Source organism: Hypomesus nipponensis, chromosome 2 (assembly GCF_054491055.1).
Source record: "Hypomesus nipponensis isolate SF chromosome 2, ASM5449105v1, whole genome shotgun sequence".
Lineage (NCBI taxonomy): Eukaryota > Metazoa > Chordata > Actinopteri > Osmeriformes > Osmeridae > Hypomesus > Hypomesus nipponensis.
The window spans coordinates 2,157,163-2,183,748 of NC_140362.1; the positions used below are offsets into that span (position 1 = coordinate 2,157,163).

Sequence of the window (26,586 nt, forward strand, 5' to 3'; positions counted from 1 at the left end):
GCTAGCACACAGCCCACCTCCAGTCTCCAGTCTCCCAGGCTGGTACAGTACATGTTAGCTAGCACACAGCCCACCTCCAGTCTCCCAGGCTGGTACAGTACATGTTAGCTAGCACACAGCACACCTCCAGTGTCCCAGGCTGGTACAGTACATGTTAGCTAGCACACAGCACACCTCCAGTCTCCCAGGCTGGTACAGTACATTTTAGCTAGCACACAGCACACCTCCAGTCCCCCAGGCTGGTACAGTACATGTTAGCTAGCACACAGCACACCTCCAGTCTCCCAGGCTGGTACAGTACATGTTAGCTAGCACACAGCCCACCTCCAGTCTCCCAGGCTGGTACAGTACATGGAGATTTTCTTTGTAGGAGACGATGGAGTGATTAGTTATGACTTCAGTGATATCTGATCGGTATGCATTGGCTGGCTGGCTGGCTGGCTGGCCCGTTGGCTGGTTGGCTGGCCCGTTGGCTGGATAGGCTACTGGCTGGATGGATGGCTGGGTATATGGATGGATAGATGAGGGTTTAGGTTGGTTTAGGTGCAATTATATGGGTGTATGTGAAGCCCTTTGTGACATTGCTTGCAAAAAGGGCTGAAGAAATTAATTTGATTTGACAGATGACTAACTTGCTGGCTGGACAGCTGGCTTGCTGGCTTGCTGGATGGATGGATGGATGGATAGGGTCTTCCTATGCATGATCTAACTGAAACCCAGCAATTCATTTATGTGCCCTGAAGTGGACAGTGGTTTTGGGCAAGTAACTTTGCAGCCATTCTGCCCTTTTTACTTGACTTCTGTTTGTCCAATTGAGGTACTGGATGTTTATTGGCCAACCCCATAACATTTACGTCATGCCGACCTTGTATTTAGTAAGGAAATTATACTGCCAATTCTGAACAAGCCATCAGCTGTCACCACACCATCAGCTTAAGTAAGTCTGTCCCCTCAGAATAACATGTTGACTGAAGGGATATTTTGAGACCTCAGTATCATGTCGCTGATTTCCTGCGTGCATCATGTCACTTGACTCCTCTGAAGCCGCCGTTTTAGGATCTCCGTGGGAACAGTAACCAGGCTGCGATCTGCTGCTAGCAGCACAGACGCTCTACCCTCCTACACACACATGGATGTACTCTACTGTGTTGTACCATACACACACACGCCACACGTACACACACACACCACATACCCACGCACCACACACAGACACACGCCACACACACAACACACATATATACACACACAGTACACGCACACGAAACAGTCTGTTTCTTTAAGAGCTTCCCTGCTTCCATAGTGGAGCTCCACAACAGTGTGGTGGTCTTGCTCTGCTCTCTTAATTGGAGACATTGGACACCAATTGATGTACTGTACATGTGCTCTCCATCTGTGTGCCTGAGACAGTGCCCGCCTCTGTCTGGTCTCCATCAACAACATGTAAACATGGTCAGGTCAGTTAGAGGTTAGAGGATAGCAACATCGAGAACATCAAGCATTGTTCTGGATTTCATGCTGTGCTATTCCATGCTGTGCTATTCCATGGCTCCCTTACTGTAACTGAATGTTTGTCACTCTCTCCTTCTCTCTGTCTCCCCTCACACACACACATTTCCCTCTTGGCTCTGTGTGTAAAATCACTCTCCATAGAGCCAGTGACCATGAGGCGATGGACTTCTGTTGAGTGTGAGAGAAAGAGAGAGAGCGCTACAGAGAGAGGGAGACCTAGAGAGAGAGACCTAGAGAGAGAGAGAGCGCTAGAAAGAGAGAGAGAGAGCGCTAGAGAGAGAGAGAGCTACAGAGAGAGAGAGAGAGACCTAGAGAGAGAGAGCGCTAGAGAGAGAGAGAGAGAGAGCTAGAGAGAGGGAGACCTAGAGAGAGAGAGCTAGAGAGAGAGCTAGAGAGAGAGAGAGAGCGCAAGAGAGAGAGCTAGAGAGACCTAGAGAGAGAGAGAGAGCTAGAGAGAGAGAGCTAGACACCTAGAGAGAGAGAGAGAGCTAGAGAGAGAGAGAGAGAGAGAGAGATAATGAGTTAGCAGCGACTCTCAGACAGCTCTCCTCTCTCTCAGCGGATGCTGTGTCTCTCTGCTGGAAACACCTTCTCACTCTCTGACGGATATCGTCATGTAAAGCCTGGCTCTGGGTCAGTTAGCTCTCTCTCTGACGGATATCCTCATGTAAAGCCTGGCTCTGGGTCAGTTAACTCTCTCTCTGACGGATATCCTCATGTAAAGCCTGGCTCTGGGTCAGTTAGCTCCCACCACAGCGGGCTGAAACACAGCCCAGGAGGTGGGAGTCACAGATACTGTCCTGTTGTGGTGTGTTGGTGGGCTGGAGCGGAGACAGACAGAGAGAGGAAGAGAGAGAGGGAGAGAGAGAGGGAGAGAGAGAGAGGAAGAGGAAGAGAGAGAGGGAGAGAGAGAGGGGAGGATGAAGGAATGGAGAGCAGACGAGAGGATGGAGAACAGAGACTCAGGTTCTGTCAGTCAGCTGCTTAGCTCTCTGGCTTTGCCTCACTATCAGTGGGTATGTACAGCTATTTATTTTACTATGTGTGGATCCTTATGTCCTACTGCTAGTAACCTTGCTCAGGTCATGGTTAGGATTTATCCGGTCAAACAGCACAATGGTGGTATTTTGCATTGATAGCAAAATGATTATTTTCCCTGATGCTGTATTGAAGAAAATCTGGAATATTACTTAGACTTTGAGAACACACCAACTGTCACATCTACTGGATATTTCCCAGTTCAAGCCGTCTGACGTGAGTCATGTGCTCATGGCTCTCAGCCGTGCGGTTCCTTTGTCTCCTGTATCGAGGCTGACAGACAGACCTTCTCTGAGTGGCTCTGACTCAACAGCCACTACAACGAGCTGCTGCAGTCAGGTTATAGCTATAACATGTTGGACAGTCAGGTTATAGCTATAACATGTTGGACAGTCAGGTTATAGCTTTCACATGTTGGAAAGTCAGGTTATAGCTATAACATGTTGGAAAGTCAGGTTATAGCTTTCACATGTTGGACAGTCAGGTTATAGCTATAACATGTTGGACAGTCAGGCTATAGCTTTCATGTGTTGGAAAGTCAGGTTATAGCTTTCACATGTTGGACAGTCAGGTTATAGCTATAACATGTTGGACAGTCAGGTAATAGCCTTCATGTGTTGGACAGTCAGGTTGTAGCTATAACATGTTGGACAGTCAGGTTATAGCTTTCACATGTTGGACAGTCAAGTAATAGCTATAACATGTTGGACAGTCGAGTTACACAGTAGCTATAACATGTTGGACAGTCAGGTTATACAGTAACTATAACATGTTGGACAGTCAGGTTATACAGTAACTATAACATGTTGGACAGTCAGGTTCCCTCTCTGGGTCAATGCTCAGGTAGGATATATTTTCTGTGTTGAGTTTGCATGCTCTCCTCGTACTCACAAAGATTTCCTCCACAAAGATCCCCAAAACATGGAGATCAGATCACTCTCCTGTCCAGGGTGCACATGTAGAGCATGCCTTACCAGGCATGAGGTTGGGCCCCTGGCCTTGGCCCCTGGGCGTGTGTCTGCCCAGTGTTCCACAGTGGTCTTGATAAAGGGTTTCTTATTTTTCTACGTCGCTTCGTAGGACAGAGGCTGCTAAATGATCCCATTGCATCATTGTGACCGAGTCACGTACAGGAGAGGGTAATCAATTTGATGCTTTTTAAGTTGAGCACTAACACATTTCCATCTTTTTCTCTCTACCTCTCACTCCCCCCTCTCCCTTTTTCTCTCGCCATCTGTCTCTCTCTGTCTCATCTCTCACCCCATATCTCCCTCTCTCTCCGTCTCTCTCTTCTCTCTCTGTCATTTCTCTCTCTCCCCCTGAATCCCTCCCTCTGCCCTCTAAGTTGTCGGGAGGATGTGAGGTCACCGTGGTCATCCATGACTTCCTGGCGGGTGGCGGTGGTGGGGAGATGACAGTGCACCGGGGCCAGACGGTGGAGGTGGTGGAGCGCGTGCCGGAGCGCCCTGACTGGGTCCTGGTCCGCACTACGGAGCGTCTGCCCCCCCAGGAGGGCATGGTGCCCTGCGCCTCGCTCTGCCTCGCCCACGCACGCTCCAGCATGGACATGGAGGGGCTCTTCAACCACAAAGGTAGGAGGAGCCAGGGGGGCGGCACCTTTCACAGGGCGTGGGGTGGCGGAGGCCTCGAGGACGCACGCAAACTCACACGCACACACACACACAATGCACAGACCTGTACATGCATACACTCACAAGTACACGCACACACACACACATAGAGCCCAGCACAGCATTTTTCACACACACTCACATGCATGCGCACACACAGCCCACCACATCACACACACATACACATACACATATAAACACACTCACATGGATTAGAACAGGGCTACCTTTGTGTGGTCAGACTGTAAACGTCTCCAGGCTCAGGGCCCCCTCACACCCTGCAGGTTCATCTGGCCCTTCGACAGTCTGCTGTTTATATCAAAGAAAACTGCAACCAGAAAAAACCATGCCATGTACTTTACACAACATGCAGTTCATTTGCTGTAAGAAAATTGTAATACTCAAAACGTAGCCAGTGAGTGGTGACAGATGTTAGCCTGTACCATTTGTGAAGCCACCCTGTACAAACCCCGTAAAGCAGTTAAAAGATGCTCACACACAAACGTACGCTGGCAAGGGTGGTGCGTGTGCTACTTGTGTTACGGTAAAATGTTTTGCTTGTTTCTATATGTTCTCTTGGAGTAGAGGAGGAGACCTGACCTCCGAGCCACCCACAGTCAGAACAAGAGGGAGAGGGAGAGGGAGAGGGAGAGAGAGAGAGAGAGAGAGAAGGAGAGAGAGAGAGAGAGAGAGAGAGAGAGAGAGAGAGAGAGAGAGAGAGAGAGAGAGAGAGAGAGAGAGAGAGAGAGAGGGAGAGGGAGAGGGAGAGAGGGAGAGGGAGAGAGGGAGAGGGAGAGGGAGAGGGAGAGGGAGAGAGAGAGAGAGAGAGAGGGAGAGGGAGAGGGAGAGGGAGAGGGAGAGGGAGAGGGAGAGGGAGAGGGAGAGGGAGAGAGAGAGAGAGAGAGAGAGAGAGAGAGAGAGAGAGAGAGAGAGAGAGAGAGAGAGAGAGAGAGAGAGAGAGAGAGAGAGAGAGAGAGAGAGAGAGAGAGAGAGAGAGAGAGACATCTCTCATCCCTGTGATGCAGCAGACTGGACTGAGGAGTAGCTAGGATAGCTGGAGCTGCTCTGATACCTCTGGGAGGTTGTTGACATGGCATCACAGGCACTGTGACACAGAGCAGATGTGTCACTGTGCCAGGTGAGCAGCAGTTCTCCGTACAGCATGGATTCTCCCAAGGGACAGTCTGACAACTGCAAGTTCTGGCTGCTGGACTTGGGTAACATCTTAACAGATTTATCAGAGACAAAGTTGTGTTTTTCAAAAATAAGTAGTCAATTATTAATAATGAATGAATTAACTGAATTTATCATCTCAACCGGCTGCCTTTGTGCTTCAAAGACATGACTTTTAAAGCACGTTGTTTTACATATCGTCGTGACGTGCAAGCTGTATGCTAGCTGTAAGGTCGCGCTGCATTAGGGCAGCATTTGCATCTCTACAGACCGAGTTTCTAGCACAGCCATAGAGTGGTTATTGTTTAGAGAATGATGATTGGAAGCAATTCTATAAGTGCACTATGAATGATTAAAAAATCTGATTATACGATTGTGAGCAGATTAAAATGTGTATGGCTGTCAGAATGCACGTGTTGCTGATCAGCGATGGGTGTGCTTGCTGTGGAATACCAGTCAGCTCCACTCATCTTCGTCTCCTCTCCAGAGAGGGAGCAGGAAGAGGGGCAGGTTAGGATGTAGGAAGGGTCACACTCATCTAACCTCCAGCTAATCTCTGCGTCTGTGAAAGGGGTAGGCAGATCATCTCTCTGGTATCATAACAGGCTAGTTTAGAGATGTTATAACAGTACAGTTTGCTGTATGTTATCATAACAGTCTAACTTGGTGGATCTTAGTTAGGATTTTAATTAGTTTGGTGTATGTTTTAGCGAATGTTATTGTAACAGTGTTTGTGTGCGTGCGTGTGTACCTGTCTTAGTACTGTAGACACGTGTCTGTGTGTATATCTACCTCACTATGCTTGTGTGATCTGGAAGGTCTGCCTGTTCAGCAGCACATGCTGCTGATGCTGGGGTCATGACGCAGTCAGCCTGCTTCATCAGGCTGCCCTGATCTGATCATCTTCTGATTCAGACAGAGCTCTCTCTGTGCTCTGGGAAACCTCCCCACTGATCACATCCCCAAGCCTGTGGCCCAGCCAGCCCACCTGCACCTAGCCAGGAACACACACACACATGCACACACTCTCAAGTACACTCACACACACTCACACACACTCACACACATACATACACACACATAAACCCACACGCACGCACACACACACGTTTGTGGCTGAACTCTTATGCAAGTTTCACACAATGTACTTATGGTTTTCAAATCAGATACAAACAGTTGGCTTTGAGGGAGTAACATCTATACATAGATCAGTGTAGAAGGTGGGCCCACACACACTGTATAAACAGCCATGGCTGAACAACTGTGGTTAGTCAGAGCAGCACGGAGAGAACCAGAGATGCTGATCAAAGGACCAGACTTTAACTGTACCGAATGACAATACCTTGATGGGTTCAGTGTAGACTTTCACATATATCAATATATTATTACGCACCATCAGGTTCATTAGGAGCTACAGTTGATACATGTTTTGTCGATAGTGGTGGCCAAATGATTAATAAATACATTATTACATCATTACAGTTTGCCAAAAAATATAAATATAATTTAATTAATAACTACTTACTAACCTCGCTATCGCTCGGTCGATACGTTCCAGCCTCAGTTTGATATTTCCCGGCATGACACTCTCGGTTAGTAAGTAGTTAATAATGTAAATATATATACTATATATATATATATATTATAGAGGTGTGAAAAATAACGTGTTAACGCGTTATAATTAAATTACAGGATTACTTCGTTATTTTTGTTTAACGCATTTAACGTAATATACCCACAATTCCACCCAATCTGCAACTTCTGGATGAGAAGTTCGTGTTCCAAAAAAACTAAGATGGAACATCCAATAAAACCAAAGTGATATGCACACTCTGCGGGAAGACGTTAGCGCTCTGGATAAGAGCGTCTGCTACATGACTGAATGCTATCGTTTCACCGAAGCAATACCAGCCTAAAGTAACCTATACCACCTCAACGCGAAGCATGCGTTGGTCGGCAAGGGGAGTTCAAGTAGAATGCACCAAACCACCCTCACTGAACAGCGCAGGGCCCTCAGTAAGTCTACTTGTGACAAGGTGACTCGCACAGTTGCCAAATGTAAAAAAAAAAAAAAAAGCTGTAGACTGATTGATATTGTTGAGGAGTTCACCAAAATTTTGCGAGTGGCAACGGGTGACTTGAGCATCAAGGTACCGCAAAATCAAAGATCGACGCACACTAATGACAAAAACTCGGAAAATCGGTAATATGTAATTAATCATGATTAATCCACAAAAACCTGATTCATTTGATTAAAAATGTTTAATCATTTCACAGCCCTAATCTTTTAGCATGAAGAGATTGAGATGACAAGTTGTCCATCCACCGTAATGAACGGTCTGGCCTCTAACTGGTGTCTCTCTGGTTGTCCCCCCTGCAGACACGCTGTCCGTGTCCAGTGGAGAGGCCCTCCACGCGGGCTCCAGCCACACGCTGGGCCCCCACAGTTCCCCGGGGGGCAGGCGCCCGGGCAACACCCTGAGGAAGTGGCTCACCAGCCCGGTCAGACGGCTCAGCTCTGGCAAGGCCGACGCTCACGTGAAGAAGCTGGCCCACAAGCACAAGAAGAACCGTGTGGACGGCCGCAAGAACGCAGACGCCCAGAAGGACTCGGACAACAGCGCGGCCACGCCCCAGGATGAGACCCTCGAGGAGGTCGGACGTCTTCCTGTTATTTCCCCTCTCTGTGTGAGGGGGGGGGGGTGTTGAGGGGCGTGCAGGGCGTGTGTTTGTTTGGGTACATGTGTGTGAGTGGGTGTTAGTGTTCAGGGTATGTGTGCAGGATTTGGGTGTGCATGTGTGCACTGCGCGTGTGGACAGTGGGTGTGTGCAGGATATGTGTATGTGTGTGTGTGTGTGTGTAAGAGAGTGTGTGTGGAGGTGAGGTAGACGCTCGTGTGTGAAGGCTCTGTGGCTCTGTGCCCCACAGAGGATGAGAAGTGAGGGTGTGAGCAGTGGAACCCTCTCCAAGTCATCGTCCTCAGGGATGCAGAGCTGCGGGGAGGAGGAGGGGGAGGAGGGGGCGGACTCCGTGCCCCTGCCGCCACCCATGGCCATCCAGCAGCACAGCCTGCTGCAGGCCGACGCACAGGACGACAAGGTGAGATACACGCACACACACACACACGCACGCACACACACACACTTACACACACGTACGCACACACACACACAAACACACACTAACATACTTATACTAACATGCAAGCACACAGTCACACTCACACAAACATACGCACACACTAGGGTAGGGGTCAAAGCAAGCGTTCCCTGAGGAAGGTGTCAACCCTCTGTCACAGTTAAACCATCTGAACAGTCCCACTGAACAAGCTTTTCATCAACTTATCTTTTAATTTGACCATTGGTATGTACTGCATGCTGATTGTTTTCACACCATTCTGGTTTAGTTTCTACTTGAACTTAGCATATTTGCAATTAGCTGTGCACTGAAATGAAAGGATGTTTACTTTGATGCTAACTCCATAACAGTTTTGTCCTTCTGTCTTTATGTTGGTCAGACCTCAGCGTCATGGTGATCTTTGTTCTGTCTCTGTTTTGTCTCAGTTCCCATACCTTTCCATGTGACTCCCTCTAATCTCAATCCTCAATCTCCTAATCTCACTCCTAGTCTCATAATCTCACTCCTTCAAATCTCCTAGTTCCTCTGATTTAACTACTCCTAGTCCCTCTAATCTCGCTCGTTAGTGTCTCATAATCTCACTCCTTCAAATCTCCTAGTTCCTCTGATTTAACTACTCCTAGTCCCTCTAATCTCGCTCGTTAGTGTCTCATAATCTCACTCCTTCTGTGTCTTCTAGTCTCCCTGCAGTGTCTCCTTGTTCTCCATCCTGAGCTGTGAGTGTGTGTGTGTGTGTGTGTGTGTGTGTGTGTGTGTGTGTGTGTGTGTGTGTGTGAGTGTGTGTGTGTGTGAGTGTGTGTGTGTGTGTGTTTGTGTGTCGGACTGTTTCCCTCGATTGGTCTTTGGGACCCTTGGTCCTGGTTTACTGCCCTGTATTACAGTCTGACCTGGGTTAGCCCCCACCCCTACCCCCACACGGAGGTTTGGGTGGTGTGCCCCCCCCTTTCCCCGAGCCCCTGTTGGTAGTTAAACCTCAGCCCCTCCCCCCTTACCTTGTGCCCTCCACGCTAGTGTCTGATTGGTCCTTGTTAGGCCCCTGTCAGGGAGACACACCTAAGCAGTCCTAACTTGGGCATTTGGAATGTCGGGGGCCACATAGCATCAATGGTGAGCTTCTCTGAAACATGTTGTGGGTACAGTCACACTACTTTTACATTGTAGTATGGTTTCTAATGGTAGTATATATACATATATTATGTTATATATGTAAGTTAGGAGCACTTTTAAGTGTAAATATCTCTCCTTTCTCTCTCCTTCTGCCCTCTGTATCCTCTCCCTCTCAACTTCCTCTCCCCATCTCTCTCTCTGTTCATTCTCATTCTCTCCATTTCTTCCCTCTCTCATCTCTCTATTTTTCTTTCTCCCTCAATTCCTTCTACCTCTCTTTCTCTGACTTTTTCTTCCCCTCTCTCCCCCTCCTCCCTCCTCCCTCCTCTCTCCTTTTATCCCCCCTCCTCCCTCCTCTCTCCTCCCTCCTCTCTCCTCTCTCCTTCCTACCGTCTCTTCTCTCCTCCCTCCTCCCTCTCTCCTCCCTCCTCCCTCCTCTCTCCTCCCTCCTTCCCACCCTCCCTCCCTCCCACCCTCCCTCCCTCGCTCCTCCCTCTCTCCCCCTCCTCCCTCCTCTCTTCTCTCTCCTTCCTCCCGTCTCCTCCCTCCTCCCTCCTCCCTCCTCCCTCCTCCCTCCTCCCTCCTCTCTCTTGTCAGGCTTCTTCCAGACTGGGAGGCAGGCCAGGCAGCTCAGAGACTCCCAGTGCAGCTGAACTAGTCAGTGCCATCGAGGGGCTGGTCAAGAGCAAGATGGTAAGATAGAGAAGCACACACACACACACACACACTCACTCACTCACGCACGCACATGTACATTCTCTCTCACACACACACACACACTCACTCACTTACTCACGCACATGTACATTCTCTCACACACACACACACTCACTCACTCACGCACATGTACATTCTCTCTCTCACACACACACACACACAGACACTCTTTCACTAGCACACACCCACTCAGGCATACACACAGACATTATTTCAACCCCCCCCCACACATACACACACACACACACACACACACTCACACACAGTGGTGAGTCTGGCCTGGTCTAGTAGCAGTGTGTGAAGGACCAGTCATCTGTAGGAATGTGAGTCCACTGCACCAGCTGTCTCTGGGGAGACATCTTGAACACCTCTTCTCTCAGCCTGTACCCCTGCCTCTACTCTCAGCCTCTACCCCTGCCTCTACTCTCAGCCTCTACCCCTGCCTGTACTCTCAGCCTCTACCCCTGTCTCTACTCTCAGCCTCTACCCCTGCCTCTACTCTCAGCCTCTACCCCTGCCTGTACACTCAGCCTCTACCCCTGCCTGTACTCTCAGCTACTACCCCTGCCTCTACTCCCAGCCTCTACCCCAGCCTCTACTCCCAGCCTCTACCCCTGCCTCTACTCCCAGCCTCTACTCCCAGCCTCTACCCCTGCCTCTACTCCCAGCCTCTACCCCTGCCTCTACTCTCAGCCTCTACCCCTGCCTCTACTCTCAGCCTCTACCCCTGCCTGTACTCTCAGCTACTACCCCTGCCTCTACTCTCAGCCTCTACCCCAGCCTCTACTCCCAGCCTCTACCCCTGCCTCTACTCCCAGCCTCTACTCTCAGCCTCTATCCCTGCCTCAACTCCCAGCCTCTACCCCTGCCTCTACTCCCAGCCTCTACCCCTGCCTCTACTCCCAGCCTCTACCCCTGTCTCTACTCTCAGCCTCTACCCCTGCCTCTACTCCCTGCTTCTACCCCTGCCTCTACTCTCAGCCTCTACCCCTGCCTCTACTCCCAGCCTCTACTCTCAGCCTCATAGCACACTGCTGGAAGTATACTGTTCTAAATTGTCCTATATGTACAATACTGTACTGCACCATACAATCCTATATGTACTGTACTATACTGTCCTATATGTATTGTACTATACTGTCCTATATGTACTGTACTATCCTATCCTATATGTATTGTACTATACTGTCCTATATGTACTATCCTATCCTATATGTACTGTACTATACTGTCCTATATGTACTGTCCTGTTCTAACCTCCCTGTGTCTGTCTCAGTCTCTGGAGGACCGCCCCAGCTCCCTGCCTGTACGGCCGGAGGAGGTCTGTAACCCCTCCCTCTCCTCCCTCCTGTCCTCCTCCCCCCTGGACGACCAGGAAGAGCACAAAGCCGGCCTCCTCAAGAGGCGCCAGTGAGTTCCTCATCCCAGATCAGCTAACAGCTACATGCTAACTCTGTATCTCTGTAGCTATGTAAATGCTAACCCTGTATCTCTCTAGCTATGTACATGCTAGCTCTGTATCTCTGTAGCTATGTACATGCTAACTCTGTTTCTCTGTAGCTATGTACATGCTAACTCTGTATCTCTGTTGCTATGTACATGCTAACCCTGTATCTCTGTAGCTATGTACATGCTAACTCTGTATCTCTGTAGCTATGTGTTGCTGGAACTGGTGGAGACTGAGAGAGACTACGTCAGAGACCTGGGGTCAGTGGTGGAGGTGAGAACAGACGCACACTCCTGGATGTGTGTGTGTGTGTGTGTGTGTGTGTGAGTCCTGACTGTGTGTGTGTGTCTCCTGACTGTGTATCCTGTGTGATCCAGGGTTACATATCCAGAATGAAGGAGGAAGGTGTTCCAGATGACATGAGAGGCAAAGAAAAGATGGTGTTTGGGAACATCCACCAGATCTACGACTGGCACAAAGAGTACAGCATCTGCTCCCTTTACTTGATTAACTTGATATATGTAATTTTGTTAATGGAATGGCAAAAGTATAACTACAATTCCCTTTACTTGATTAACTTTACAAATGTAAAGTATTTAATAACTCACAAAAATTCATCCATGTCCGAGAAACAGGCTGAATGAGTCTTAACCACTAAGCCATTTACCCACCACCTGATGTTGTACCTGTTGTGTCATTAGGTTTTTCTTGGGTGAGCTGGAGAAGTGCCTGGAGGATCCTGATAGGCTGGCTGTGCTGTTTGTCAAACAGGTGAGCGGGGATCTCTATTCCCATTGGCTGTCACCTCTCGTGGGTGTACAGTTCTGACCAGCATCCCTCTTTCCTCACCTCAGGAAAGGAGGCTGCACATGTACATCGTTTACTGCCAGAACAAGCCCAAGTCAGAGCACATCGTGTCTGAATACATCGACACCTACTTCGAGGTGAGAACTCTCGGCTCTGGACAGACACTATGGCTATTGTTTGTTTGTTTGTTTGTTTGTTTGAAAAATGTTGAGTCTTTAAGATTCCAGATATGCACGTAGATTGTACAGTAGTCAAAATATGGATTAATTGACATTCCCTGGATTTTAAATTAGTTTTTGGTCAGGAATTCAAGCACCAGTGTGTGTGTGTGTTTTCCGGTGGTGTTAATCAGACTTATGAATGTATGTGTCTGTATGATGTGTGATGTGTTTCAGGAGCTAAAGCAGCGTCTGGGTCACAGACTGCAGCTCACAGACCTACTCATCAAGCCGGTGCAGCGCATCATGAAGTACCAGCTCCTCCTCAAGGTGAACCCTTCAGGCAGCTAGTAAAGTAGCCTTCATAACCCCAGCTAGATAACACCCTAGCAGCTAGTAATGTAGCCTTCATAACCCCAGCTAGCTAACACCCTAGCAGCTAGCAATGTAGCCTTCATAACCCCAGCTAGCTAACACCCTAGTGGCATTCATGAAATGGTTAAGTTGAGGTCACTGTCAACAACGTGACAAGTAAAAATAATTCTCTCTTGTGTTGGAACCCCATCCAGGATTTCCTCAAGTTTTCCAAGAAGGCTGGAGTAGATACTGTTGAGTTGGAGGTGAGGCCAACTCCACTGATTGACTGGACTTTATGCACATACAATATCTGATGTGTCTTTATCGGATCCGTTTCTGAAGTTTTTATCATTATTGGACAGTTATTTGGCACCTGTCTCTGTAATACTGTGAGCACTGTGGTCGTCTCATCCTTGATTATCTGCAGTAATGCTGTAAACACTGCTTGTATGTTGGATAAAAGCATAACAAATGGTCAATTGTAAGGATGAATACATGTGGTTGGTGGTCCTCACTTGTCTGAAGTCCTGCTTCAGTTCAAGTGTGTCAGTGTTTCCCTCTATGCTCTCAGAAAGCAGTGGAGGTGATGTGTGTCGTCCCCAAAAGATGCAACGACATGATGAATGTAGGTCGTCTGCAAGGCTTTGAGGTGAGGCCCAACAATGTTTTAAATGGAAGTGATGTGGTGCTGTTTCCTGATTCAACATCATATCAAAAGCACCTTTTAGTGAAATCAATACCCAATGCCATATTCACTTTTGTCTAACAAAATTGTAAGTGTCTGCTGGTATCTGAGCGTCCAGCAGATGTCAGCGTCTTCCTTAATCAAGCCTGGTTCACGTTGAGTGTACAGTTTCTCACGGTTCTGTCCTGCCCTCTCCGCGGAGGGTGGGCAGGGCAAGACTTACTCCTTTTGTACCATCTGTGTTCTGATCTGTCATACACATTTGTATGGACCCAAAAGTTGAGCTTTTCTAAACTTTTGTGTCTGGAAAAAAACAACAGTATGTTCCAGGAGTGTTCATGTGAATCAGTCTGCACCTCTTCTTCCTGTCCAGGGGAAGATTGTAGCCCAGGGCCGTCTCCTTCTTCAGGACACCTTCATGGTGTCCGACCAGGACAGTGGACTTCTCTCCAGGATGAAGGAGAGGAGGGTCTTCCTCTTTGAGCAGATAGTCATCTTCAGCGAGCCGCTGGACAAGAAGAAGGGCTACTCAACCCCCGGCTATCTCTTCAAGAACAGCATCAAGGTGACTAGCTGTTGGCTACGGTACAGAGAACAGCATCAAGGTGACTAGCTGTTGGCTACAGTAGAGTGGTGGTACTCCACCCTGTTATCCTACATGCTGTGACCACACTGTGGTCAGCTGGCCAAACTAACAACCAGACAAACCTCAGAAGCAGAAGATGTCAACACTGATAATAATGTAAAGTTGTCCTAAACTCACAAGACCTCTCCACTGTCTGTCTGTCTGTCTGCCTGTCTGTCTTTTATGTGCCTGTCTGCCTGTCTGTGTCTGCCTGTCTGCTTGTCTGTCTGTGTCTGTCTGTCTGCCTGTCTGTCTGTCTGTCTGTCTGTCTGCCTGTCTGCCTGTCTGTGTCTGTCTGCCTGTCTGCCTGTCTGTCTGTCTGTCTGTCTGTCTGTCTGTCTGTCTGTCTGTCTGCCTGTCTGTGTCTGTCTGTCTGTCTGCCTGTCTGCCTGTCTGCCTGTCTGTCTGTCTGTCTGTCTGTCTGTCTGTCTGTCTGTCTGTCTGTCTGTCCAGGTGAGCTGGCTGGGTCTGGAGGAGAGCCCAGACGACACATCTAAGTTCACGCTGACGTCACGTTCCTCTAGTGGTGCGCTGGAGAACTTTGTTCTGCAGTCCCCCAGCTCTGCCGTCAGCCAGGTGTGGATCCACCACATCAGCCAGATCCTGGAGAACCAACGCAACTTCCTCAACGGTAACCGAGCTGACGCCGTCCACCTTCTCCACATTAGGAAGACCAATACTGTCTGAAGATCCAATTCATCTCTCATTCTCTTTATGTCTTCTTCAATATCTCTCTCTCCATCTATCTTCCTCATCCCTCTCTCTCTTTCGCTTTCTCTTTCTTCACTCTCTCTCTTCCCCCTCTCTCTCTCTCTTTCTCTCTCCCCCCCCCCTCTCTCCATCCCACCCATTCCCCCCCCCCTGTCTCTCTCTCCCCCCCCCTCTCTCCATCCCACCCATTCCCCCCCCTGTCTCTCTCTCCCCCCCCCTCTCTCCATCCCACCCATTCCCCCCCCCCCTCTCTCTCTTCCCCCCTCTCTCCATCCCACCCATTCCCCCCCCCCTGTCTCTCTCTCCCCCTCTTTCTCTCCATTATTCTCCCCAGCTCTGACATCCCCTATTGAGTACCAGAGGAACCATGTGGGCGGCGGCGGCGGTGCAGGAGCGCCCCCTAGCGGCGGCATCTGCTCCGGCTCCGTCCTGGCCGGGGGATCGTCCCTGTGCGGCCCCCGCTCCCGAGCCTCCCGCATCCCCCAGCCCTCCTCCCGCCTGCCCCAGCCCGTCCACCACCACCACCCCCCGGGCCCCGAGGGGCCCGACCGGACAGCAGGTACGTGGCCCCCCCACCTGCAGCCCCCTCCTGCCAGCCCCCACCCCCCTGAGGCCAGAGGGGGGGACCTGGATCCCGCGGCCCCTGTGATGAGGGTCCTGGGTGGCCCCCCCTGCAATGGCATGGTGTCTGGTGCAGATGGCAGCCCCAAACAGGGGCACAAAGACCCCCCTCTAAACCCCCTCCCACAGATGCCTGTGGCCCCGCTGAACACCAACCCCAGGGTGGGGACTGTCTCTCCCTTTCAATCCCCCGTGTCCCCTGGAGGTCTTGGGAAGGACAGTCTCATTGCGAGTAGCCCAACCCAGAAAGGCCCCTCTTACTGGGCCTCAGGCCCGGCCTCCCCAGCCGGCAGGCCTGGTTCCTTCTCCTGGCCCAGTGATGGTGGGGACTCCCTGGGATGGGGGAGCCATGGTTGCAGCCACCATCGCCGCCAGTCTGCACACAATAAGGACATAGACCGCATGAGCACCTGCTCGTCTACCAGTGAGCAGTCCATACACTCCATCCAGAGCAACGGGGTAAGCACCCTACGTGAGGCCCAGGCTTCAGTTCGGCCTTGTGCAGCAACTAACTCCAGCACTAGCACATGCCCTGGTTAACACCTGAACTAGCACGCCGCCTGGCTAACTCCAGCACTAGCACATGCCCTGGGTCTGTACCGCTACAGGACTACCAAAACCCCTGACAAACTAAATCAAGTTTGTCTGTGTATGTTGACTCTCTGCCCTTCTACTCTGCTCACTGTGAGTTCACCGTTGAACTTTTAACTCTTTATTACTAACATTTTCTGCGAATGAATTTTTAAATGTTTCCATCAAAGGGTTTTTCTAGTTCTCCGCCGTACAAGAAATATTCTGAAGTGACATTTGCTTCATCAGCAATGTTCTGAAGAGGATCTCACAGAGGAAGTATAGACAGATGTCATTTCCTGTTTGCTGTGGTTAGGCATGTTTTCTTGTCTTTTTCTTGTTTTCTGTCTGTAGTAAGAAAGAATCATTTGTAGATTATGCTTTTAACAGACACTTTCATCCAAAGCGATATTCAGGGATTTGAATTTGAACCTGCAACCTCTTGATGTGCAGTTGAATGCTTTAAACTGAGCTAAACCTAAACCCCCAGAAACCTGCTGTAATGCAAATGTCGAGCCTTCTCTGTCCAGACACTAACCATGCCACCTTCCTGCAACCTGCACTCCTAGTGTCATGAACTTGCTAAATAGGACATAGACATTTACCTATTGTGCAAAAATAGCCTTCTGTTCCAGCTTTCCAAATCTGCCTTCCTCTCGATTTTGGGGCCTTGGTAACAAACGCTTTTCCTATGACACCGTGCACGTATTCATGTGTGCCAGCTTGTTAGTATATTCAATAGACTTGCGAGTTCTATTTATGGTAAACGATCACAAAAGCACAGCAAAGTATATACACTTCTGATTAACTGTGTGTATTATCCTCTTCCTTCATCTATCTCCTCGCCCCCCCCCTCTTCATCTGTACTCCTCTCATCCCTCCTCTCCTCACCTTTCCTTTTCCTTCCCCCTCTTTTCCTCACCCTTCTTTCTGTCTCTTCCCTTCTCCTCTCTTCCGTTTCTCCTCTCCTTCTCTCTCCTCTCCTTCCCCCTTCTTTTCTCTCCTCTTCCCCGCCTCCCCTCCCCTCCTCTTCCCCGCCTCCCCTCCCCTCCTCTTCCCCGCCTCCCCTCTTCTCCTCTTTCCCCGCCTCCCCTCTTCTCCCTCCCTCCCTCCCTCCCTCCCTCCCTCCCTCCCTCCCTCCCTCCCTCCCTCCCTCCCTCCCTCCCTCCCTCCCTCCCTCCTCTCCTCTCCTCTCCTCTCCTCTCCCTCCCTCCCTCCCTCCCTCCCTCCCTCCCTCCCCTCCTCTCCCCTCCTCTCCTCTCCTCTCCCCCCCCTCCCTCCCTCCCTCCCTCCCCTCCTCTCCTCTCCTCTCCTCTCCTCTCCCTCCCGCCCTCCCTCCCTCCCTCCCTCCCTCCCTCCCTCCCTCAGAGTGAGAGCAGCAGCAGCAGCGGTGTGTCCCCCATGCTGGTGACCCAGGACTACGCCGCGTTGAAGGAGGATGAGATCAGCGTGCTCCAGGGGGAGGTGGTCCAGATGCTGGCCAGCAACCAGCAGAACATGTTCCTGGTGTTCCGCGCCGCCACCGAGCAGGGCCCGGCGGCCGAGGGCTGGATCCCCGGCCAGGTGCTTGGACACACCTCCCCCGTCTCCCCCGAACACCCCGAAGGCACCGTCAAGTAAGAGCCCACAAACCCAACACACGTGAATGTTGTGGTCTGTACTGGGGAGGACTGTGGTGTTACACCGGGTGGTCTGTTACGGTATCAGAAGGTGCCTCTTCTCACTCTCTGTTTTCGTCAGAAAATGGTCATCGTGGCACACAGCCCTCCGTCTGAGGAGGAAGACAGAGAAGAGAGACAAGGACACCGCCAAGGAGAACGGCTACCGTAGATCTCACAACAGTCTGGCTACTAAAGTGTCTGTCAAGGTAGATTGGCGAGCCCAACGTTTTCCACTTGAGCCTTTGAAACTACACGAGTTGAACTATACATTCATTCTAATGATAGCAGATTGTAGTGTTTGGGCAATATTCAGCTACTCATATTTATCTTATTTTATGCTCTTGTATACCTTTTTAGCTTCTGAATCCCAACTACATATATGATGGTAAGTTGCCATATCTGTGTTTTTGCATGGGTTGAATTAAAAACGTTGGCAGTGCTGGTTGGATTAGGAAAGATTAACGGAGATTGTATCATGCCCAATCCGATATTGCAAACATGCTTTTTCCAAACTTTGCCTTGTTCATCTTAGTTCACATCTGACCCTGCTATGTGGACTCTGCTATAGTTTAGTTCTGACTCGGTGCCTCCATATTTCTCCCTCGGCTCTACTCTCAACTCTGCCTCATCTTTCTTTCCAGCAGTTCCTCTACTCTGCCTCATCTCAGTGTCTCTCCCTTCATCTCTGCCTCTCTAGTCTGCCTCATTCTCTGCTCCTCTTTGCAGACTCCACTCTCTCATCTCTGCCTCTATCTCTACAGCAGTCTCCATTCTGCCTCATCTCTGACTCACCTCTGCCTCTCTCCCTCCAGCAGTGCCTCCAGAGTTCCTCCTGCCTCTGAGTGATGTGGTGTGTGCGCGCGGAGAGAGCGTCACTCTCAGGGGGAAGGTGTGTGGCCTTCCCAGAGCCGCTGTGTCGTGGAGAGGCCCTGACCACGTGCCACTGCCCAGCAACGGACGCTTCTGCCAGGGGCACAGGTGAGCAGCAGGCGCACTCACTGGCAGTCCTGCCACACCGCTTCTAAAGTGCTGTACATTCACAACGGCGCTCATCAGAACTTTGGCATGCAGAATGATGTTCTTGACTTCCTCAAAGTACTAACTGAACAGAAATCATCTTAATCAAGTAGCTTCAATTAATAATCAGGTAGTAATCAATGAAGTCTCTCAAGTGGTAACCGGGAGATCTGTCCTAAATGCTTCAGTGTTTTGGGGTCTTTTCTCGTGACCTCTGACCTCCCCGCCCCTAACAGTGACACTGGTGAGGCCACCTTGGAGATCCTGGAGGTGTGTGAGGAAGACGTGGGGGTGTACACCTGCGTCGCCAGCAGTGCTGCAGGAACCACGTCCTCCTCCGCCAGTCTCCGAGTGTCAGGTGAGAGGAAGTTCTGCTCCACTAACCAGCAGACCAGTCTCTGAAAATACTTCTGCTCCACTAACTAGTCTCTGAAAGTAGTTCTGCTCCACTAACCAGTCTCTGAAAGTAGTTCTGCTCCGCTAACCAGTCTCTGAGTTTCTGTAACATACTTTAAATGTGCCTGTACACATGGTCATGCACGCTAAGTTAAATCAAATGCATCTACGTACATCTGTATACCAAATATTTGTTAACAGAACGCTTCTTTGTAGATGTCAACAACATTGGGAGTGACGTTCTTTGGAAGAACAACTTTGAGTTGTTCTACACTGAGACCACGGAACTGGGCAGGTAAAACAAATGTTTTTACAGCTTTTTTATAGTATAGTGAACATTTTTGTTCCCAGGTGTTTAAGGTGTTCATGATATTAGTCACTTTACATTTATCACCCAGCCATGTTACATTCATTGTGTTTATACTCTCCACCTGCCAATCACTACTACTTGATATAGTTATTTTCTAGTATGTACATTTCTATGTGGAGGGACAGTGGTCAGTAGCGTTCCCCTGACCCTGACCCTGACCCTGCAGGGGCAGGTTCTCGGTGACCCGGCGCTGTGAGCAGGCTGGCGGCCGGGGCAGCGTAGCGGCTAAGCACGTGAACAAGCGTCTGCTGCGGCGCGAGCAGGTGCAGCGGGAGGTGCTGCTTCTGAGGGAGCTGGAGCACCCCCACCTGACCAGGCTGCTGGACACCTACGAGACCCCCACCAGCTACGTCCTCATCCTGGAGATGTACGTACGCGCCTGCCTGCCTGCCTGCCTGCCTGCCTGCCTGCCTGCCTGTCTGCCTGCCTGGGGGGGCGATGAGCAGATGATTTTTAGACAAAGCGGCGGGAGGGGTGGGAGGGTTGAAACCACCACCCGCTTGAGGATGGGAATGACTGGGGTTGAGGATGAGGGCTGGTGTTGGGGATGAGGGTTAGGGGCGTTGGGTTGACCAGTGTTTGGTGTGCTGGGTTGACCAGTGTTGGGTTGATCGTTGTTGGTGTGTGCCATGTGCGTAGGGCTGGCCAGGGCCGCCTGCTGGACCACATTGTGAGCTGGGGCAGCCTGACGGAGGAGAGAGTGGCTCTGTACCTGAGAGACATCCTGGAGGCCCTGCGCTACCTGCACAGCTGCAGGGTAGCCCACCTTGACCTGAAGGTAGCCCAGCCTCCCTCACTTACCCACTCTAACCCCTCACACAACATCCATGTTTACCAGCACTAATGAGGAAATCATTTACGAGGGAAAAGGGTTGATGTGGGTGTGGCAACCCCAACAGCCCCTCACCCCCAACATTCACTGTCTGTCTGTGGGTGAGTATTTGAGTTTGACCCTGTGTTGCGTCTGTGGAACCCCCTCCACAGCCAGAGAACATCCTGGTAGAAAACACCACCGTTCTTCCCGTGGTCAAGCTGACGGACTTTGGCGATGCGGTCCAGCTGTACTCCTCCCAGCACGTCCACCCTCTGTTGGGCAGTCCCGAGTTCTCCTCCCCTGAGCTGGTGCTGGGCCTGCCTGTCTCTCTGACCTCTGACCTCTGGAGCGTGGGCGTGTTGACCTACGTGCTGCTGAGCGGTGCCTCCCCCTTCCTGGACGACAGCGTGGAGGAGACCTGCGTCAACATCTGCCGTCTGGACTTCAGCTTCCCTCCGGACTACTTCTCCGGGGTGAGCCGGGCGGCGCGGGACTTTGTCCGCCTGCTGCTGCAGACGGAGGCGAGGCTGAGGCCCTCAGCGGACGCCTGCCTGCAGGAGCCCTGGCTGCAGCCGCACGCCGGGCCCCGCCCCCCCGGCCACCTGGACACGTCCCGCCTGGTGTCCTTCATGGAGCGGAGGAGGCACCTGAACGACGTCCGCCCCGTGGCCACCATCAAGGCCTTCCTGCACAGCCGACTCCTCAACGCTGTGTGACCAGCCACAAGACCACCACGTTAATGATCTCATCGTCCCCCAACTCGCCACCAAGGATCCTGCTGCTGCCTGCTGATCCCCCCTCCCTCCCTCCCTGCCTCCCCTATCCCACAATACCTCTAAACTCCCCCCTGCCTCCCCCACCAACTTGCGGAGTCATGGTTTTATCCTGACTTGCAAACAAACAGTTTGAGACTGCTTAGAGACTTGACTAGCAGGGACAAGAGAGCGTTGTGAGGAGCTTGTGGTGAAGGAGCCTCTTGTTCGGACAGTTTCTTTAAAAGAAACGTGTGTTTTCAGTTGAACATAAGAGAAATGTCTTTTTGTAATGAGAGATTACTTTTTGTAAAGATAATGTATAGTAAAGTAACAGAGAACTTTATTCATATCTTGTCAAGAACAGAGGTTCTGAAATGATCAAAACAAGTTGACACCTGAACAGTACAGATGATGTAGATTAACTTTGGAATAACCTCACATTTACCGGTTGGAGACCAAAATCATGTTTCAGATAAATCGTTGAAATTCTTGGCCTTGCTTCTTGTATGGGCCTAGCATCATTTGAAAGATAAACTATTTTAGTGACACTTGTACAACTTATGACAAACAATAAAAGCTTCAACAGCTATTATAAGTCAGATATTTCTTCAGATTTCTAATGCATCAGCCTTACTTTGTAAATAAAGTGTTCCTGCCTTCATTCTCATTTGAAGACTCACAGTTGCTGCTTCAGCTGAGTGGTTAGGTTGACCAGTCGGAGAACACCTTCATGGTGGTTAAGGAGGGTTGGGTTTCAAGTTAGGTTCGGGGAAGACTTTGGGTTCAGGTTTAGAAATTGAGGGTAGGGTTAAGGTTCATTGTTATGATTCAGGTTAAGAGGTTAAAGGGTCAGGTTAAGGTTAGATTTAGGGTTTAGGTTAAGAGTTTGGGAATCAGGTTAGGGTTAAGGTTCATGTTTAGGGTTAGGGTTGGGAGGTTAGGGTTCAGGTTCATGGTTAGGGTTGAGAGGTTAGGGTTCAGGTTCATGGTCAGGGTTAGGGTTGAGAGGTTAGGGTTCAGGTTCATGGTTAGGGTTGAGAGGTTAGGGTTCAGGGGAAGTAGCTCCCCTTTGCTCTAGTTTTATGGCAGCACTCATTACTAAATGTTATTATCCATGCACATCACAAATTTTCATGTGCAATGTTGCAGCTTTAATGTTTATGCAACTATTTATTACGGCTTGTGTTGTAGCAGGATTCTAACAAGGCATGTTCCTGATACTTCAATAGATGTCTGTATTGTGTTACTTTTTCCTGTATTAAGTTCAGTATTAATATATTGAAACCTCAACACGGGTTTCTGAAAATAATGTAAGAATGGTATTTGTAAAGGCACTTATGTTTGTCATTGTTCGATTTTCGTGTAACTATACCAAAGTTAATCATGATTTTTCCCCTCTTAAAATGTGTTACGACTGGATCGTGTTAAGTTATGACAACCACACTGAACTTAGACATGGCTGTTTGCATTTATTTGTTGTGGCATTATTTATTACTATTGTTAGTCGTTTAGTGCCTGTAACTGAATAATCTAATGAACTTTTAAAACACCACGTTGTGCACAAAGTAGTGATTTGCTGTGCAAGTTGGTTTGGCTTTAGGTTCTGTATTTCGTATGTGTTGATATGATTTGCTTCCTGAGCTAATGTAAAACTTACACGTGTTTGGTTTGGGAGAAAACTTCTCCAGAACTATAATAGTGACAATTATAATAATAATAATAATAACAATAAGAATATAAACATTTCAATAACTCTGAGTAAGATGCAACACACACCTCACTCCACATTCTCTAAGGGAGTTGGCCACTGCAGAGAGAGAGACTGTGGGAGAGAATGCTGGTCAGATGTCCATGAGTGGCTGTAGCTCAGTGGTTAGACCATTTAACAGCAGAATAAGAGGTCTTCGGTTCAAATCCCCCTCTGTTCGTGGCTTTGAATGAAAGCGTCTGCTAAATGAGCACGTTGCTGTTGTCATGTCAGAGAAGCTAAGCTCTGGCTGGCTGTGAACTTGTACGTTTGTTATTTATTCATGTGTAAAGCTGAGAAAAGCTAAGAAACGGACTGGGCCAACCTGGATGGCACATCTTCATTTTGTATACGTCATTTTGAATGTTTTACTATGACTTTTGCATGTATATTAATTTGTACAGAAAAAGGAATTGTGTTTACAGATTACATGATGTATAAATTTATGTCTGTCCTCACTTATTTTGCCATTAAACATATGGAACATAACAAATGGGTAGTTTTGTATTTCAGAACATAACCATTGACACCCCGACGTTAGGTCCTTGTTGTTGTTGTTCTCATGTCACACTAACACCTCGTGCACAAATAACACCTCTGCAAGCTGTGGGAGATCTCAATGAGGATAAGGAGCAACTTTCTCTGATCTCACGGACGATAAGGAGCAACTCTCTGATCTTGTCTCATACCTGCAGGTGTGAGTTCTCCCAAGATGATTCACAGCTTTTTTTTCAGAAAGGTGAAGACTGTTTTCTGTTTCGTAACTTCCTGTATGTGCTCCCTCAGTCTTCTCAAAGGCAGCCCACGATTTACAACTGCCCCAGGGTTGCCAGGTTTATAACTACCCCATGCAGGGTTTCCAGGTTTATAACTACAACTATAACGTAACTATAACGTCACGTCAATAACATCACCAGGACTGCATTCTTCCATCTCAAAAACATTGCACGCGTCTGTCCATCACTCTCCTCCTCCACTGCCGAGATTCTGATCGACTCGTTCATCACTTCCAAACTCGATTACTGCAATAGCATCCTTTACGGCTCACCATCCAAAATCCTCAATAAACTCCAGTACATCCAGAACTCCGCCGCACGTCTGCTCACTCACACCCGCTCCCGTGACCACATCACCTCCGTCCTGCAGAAGCTCTACTGGCTCCCCGTCCCACAACGCATTCACTTTAAAGTCCTTCTTCTCACTCACAAAGCCCTTCACAACCAGGCCCCCCGCTACCTCACCGACCTGCTTCACCACCACACTCCCTCCCGCTCCCTCCGTTCCTCTGATGCCAACCTCCTGTCCACCCCACTAAGGACCAAGCAACACTCCTGGGGTGCCAGAGCTTTCTCCATCACCGCTCCCTCCCTCTGGAACTCACTCCCCAAACCCATCAGAGACTGCACCAACCTGTCAACTTTTAAATCATTAGTTGAAACGCACCTTTTTAGATCTGCTTTTAATGTGTAAAAATGCAGTGATTTTATATGATGCGCTTGTTTAATGTATATTTTAACCATGTAAAGTAACGTAATTTGAAAAGCGCTATATAAATAAAATGTATTATTATTATTATAACTACCCCATGCAGGGTAGCCAGGTTTATAACTCCCCCAGGGTTGCCAGGTTTATAACTAGCCCAGGGTTATCAAGTTTATAACTAGCCCAGGGTTATCAAGTTTATAACTAACCCAGGGTTATCAAGTTTATAACTAGCCCAGGGTTGGAAAATGTTCATACATTCCACAGAACAGGGTTAGCAAACAGGTGCTGGGCCTGCCTGTCTCTCTGACCTCTGACCTCTGGAGCGTGGGCGTGTTGACCGACGTGCTGCTGAGCGGTGCCTCCCCCTTCCTGGACGACAGCTTGGAGGAGACCCTCGTCAGTGGAGCTCTGCTTACGTACAATCCATCAACACAATAATAACACAAATACCTCAATGCCAAAAGATCTCCCTTTTCTTTCATAGGTTTAATCCATACATTATTATACATGACAGTGTAGTAACTAACATATGCCAGGTGTTTGACCCAGTGAGAACAGTATGTTCAGTGTTCCTGGTCGTTGTCATTTGCATGCAGGAAACTGTGAAAGGAGGCGCACTTATTATGCTGCCTCTACCTTATCAGGTGTGAAATCTTCTAAGATTTTCTTAGAATGGAAGCAGAAGCACTTTGCATAAAACTAACCACAGACATGCAGAGTGGTCTATGAGCTTCCTGACTGACAGACACATTTACCTTTGTGAATAAACCATGTGTAAATCAGCGGTCCCCAACCCCCGGGCCGCGGACCGGTACCGGTCCGTGGGTCATTTGGTACCGGTCCGCAGAGAAAGAATAAATAATTACATTATTTCAGTTTTATAAAAAATAAAAATAAATGTATTTTTCATGCACCTTAAATATTTGTTTTTGTGTTGCGTCTTATTTTGAAGGCATGTTTAAATATTACCATAGCGACCAGAGAGTGTTTGGGGCAGAGCGGGGCAGAGCCGCAGAGACATGGACATAATAAGGGCAGAGAGGATTCATGTTATGTTGTTGGCACGATGTTACGAGGCCGCTGCTAATAAAGTTGCATAAGAGTACACAGTGGATTCACGTTTATTATTGTATTTAGAAAATGCCACCGTCTGTATGCCGGTCGTATCATTTTATTTGATGTATTTATGCGCCACGCCTTAAAGGCCGGTCCGTGAAAATATTGCAACATTAAACCGGTCCGTGGCGCAAAAAAGGTTGGGGACCGCTGTCCTAGACCACCTATTATTACATTGTACCATAGAGCTGAAAGGTTGGGGACCGCTGTCCTAGACCACCTATTATTACATTGTACCATAGAGCTGAAAGGTTGGGGACCGCTGTCCTAGACCACCTATTATTACATTGTACCATAGAGCTGAAAGGTTGGGGACCGCTGGTGTAGAGCACCGCTGGTGTAGAGCACCGCTGGTGTAGAGCACCGCTGGTGTAGAGCACCGCTGGTGTAGAGCACCGCTGGTGTAGAGCACCGCTGGTGTAGAGCACCGCTGGTGTAGAGCACCGCTGGTGTAGAGCACCGCTGGTGTAGAGCACCGACAAGCTTGAATGGGTTAAAATATGTATACGTCACATTAATGGTTATTTAATTAATAAAAGAAAAAAAGGTTAAACGTGGGTGATTACAGGATTTAAGAAGGAAATTAAACAAACTCTGAGCTCTATTTCTAATAAAATATTATCATTTTAATAATAAAAGGGTGTTTGAAGTTAAGACAACTCCATCTAGAATGTAAGTAGTTTAAAAAGTAGACTCAAGCTGAAGGAGCTGGAGGGTGATGTGGACCTTCTGAAGCAGGAAATGTTCCAAAAACAATGTGACATGGACAAAACAATGGAACATTGTAAGATAATAGCCAACGTCAGTGAAAACACTTCAATCACTCCAAAAATATGTATTTCTTTATTTAGCCTTTATTTAACCAGTCATTAAGGACACTTATTTACAAAGGCAGCCTGGCCATTTGAGAGGAAGAAAGGAAAGGGC

At 49.0% G+C, this 26,586-nt stretch overlaps 1 protein-coding gene across 1 annotated transcript in view; it reads left to right on the plus strand.

The window, feature by feature from the left end:
- Window positions 1-24,100, plus strand: part of triob (trio Rho guanine nucleotide exchange factor b) — a 61,151-nt gene extending 37,051 nt beyond the window's left edge. The window contains exons 35-58 of the mRNA XM_084702241.1: window positions 3,896-4,142; window positions 7,735-8,009; window positions 8,284-8,454; window positions 10,198-10,293; window positions 11,594-11,727; window positions 11,971-12,037; window positions 12,142-12,245; window positions 12,466-12,535; window positions 12,619-12,708; window positions 12,967-13,059; window positions 13,299-13,349; window positions 13,658-13,735; window positions 14,145-14,336; window positions 14,850-15,027; window positions 15,442-16,187; window positions 17,667-17,914; window positions 18,039-18,165; window positions 18,317-18,344; window positions 18,772-18,937; window positions 19,213-19,334; window positions 19,589-19,667; window positions 19,909-20,109; window positions 20,382-20,520; window positions 20,727-24,100. Coding sequence (XP_084558367.1) covers window positions 3,896-4,142; window positions 7,735-8,009; window positions 8,284-8,454; window positions 10,198-10,293; window positions 11,594-11,727; window positions 11,971-12,037; window positions 12,142-12,245; window positions 12,466-12,535; window positions 12,619-12,708; window positions 12,967-13,059; window positions 13,299-13,349; window positions 13,658-13,735; window positions 14,145-14,336; window positions 14,850-15,027; window positions 15,442-16,187; window positions 17,667-17,914; window positions 18,039-18,165; window positions 18,317-18,344; window positions 18,772-18,937; window positions 19,213-19,334; window positions 19,589-19,667; window positions 19,909-20,109; window positions 20,382-20,520; window positions 20,727-21,272 — 4,248 coding nt within the window. The 3' untranslated portion in view covers window positions 21,273-24,100. The remainder of the gene's footprint in view (window positions 1-3,895; window positions 4,143-7,734; window positions 8,010-8,283; window positions 8,455-10,197; window positions 10,294-11,593; window positions 11,728-11,970; window positions 12,038-12,141; window positions 12,246-12,465; window positions 12,536-12,618; window positions 12,709-12,966; window positions 13,060-13,298; window positions 13,350-13,657; window positions 13,736-14,144; window positions 14,337-14,849; window positions 15,028-15,441; window positions 16,188-17,666; window positions 17,915-18,038; window positions 18,166-18,316; window positions 18,345-18,771; window positions 18,938-19,212; window positions 19,335-19,588; window positions 19,668-19,908; window positions 20,110-20,381; window positions 20,521-20,726) is intronic.
- The last annotated feature ends 2,486 nt before the right edge of the window (window positions 24,101-26,586 follow it).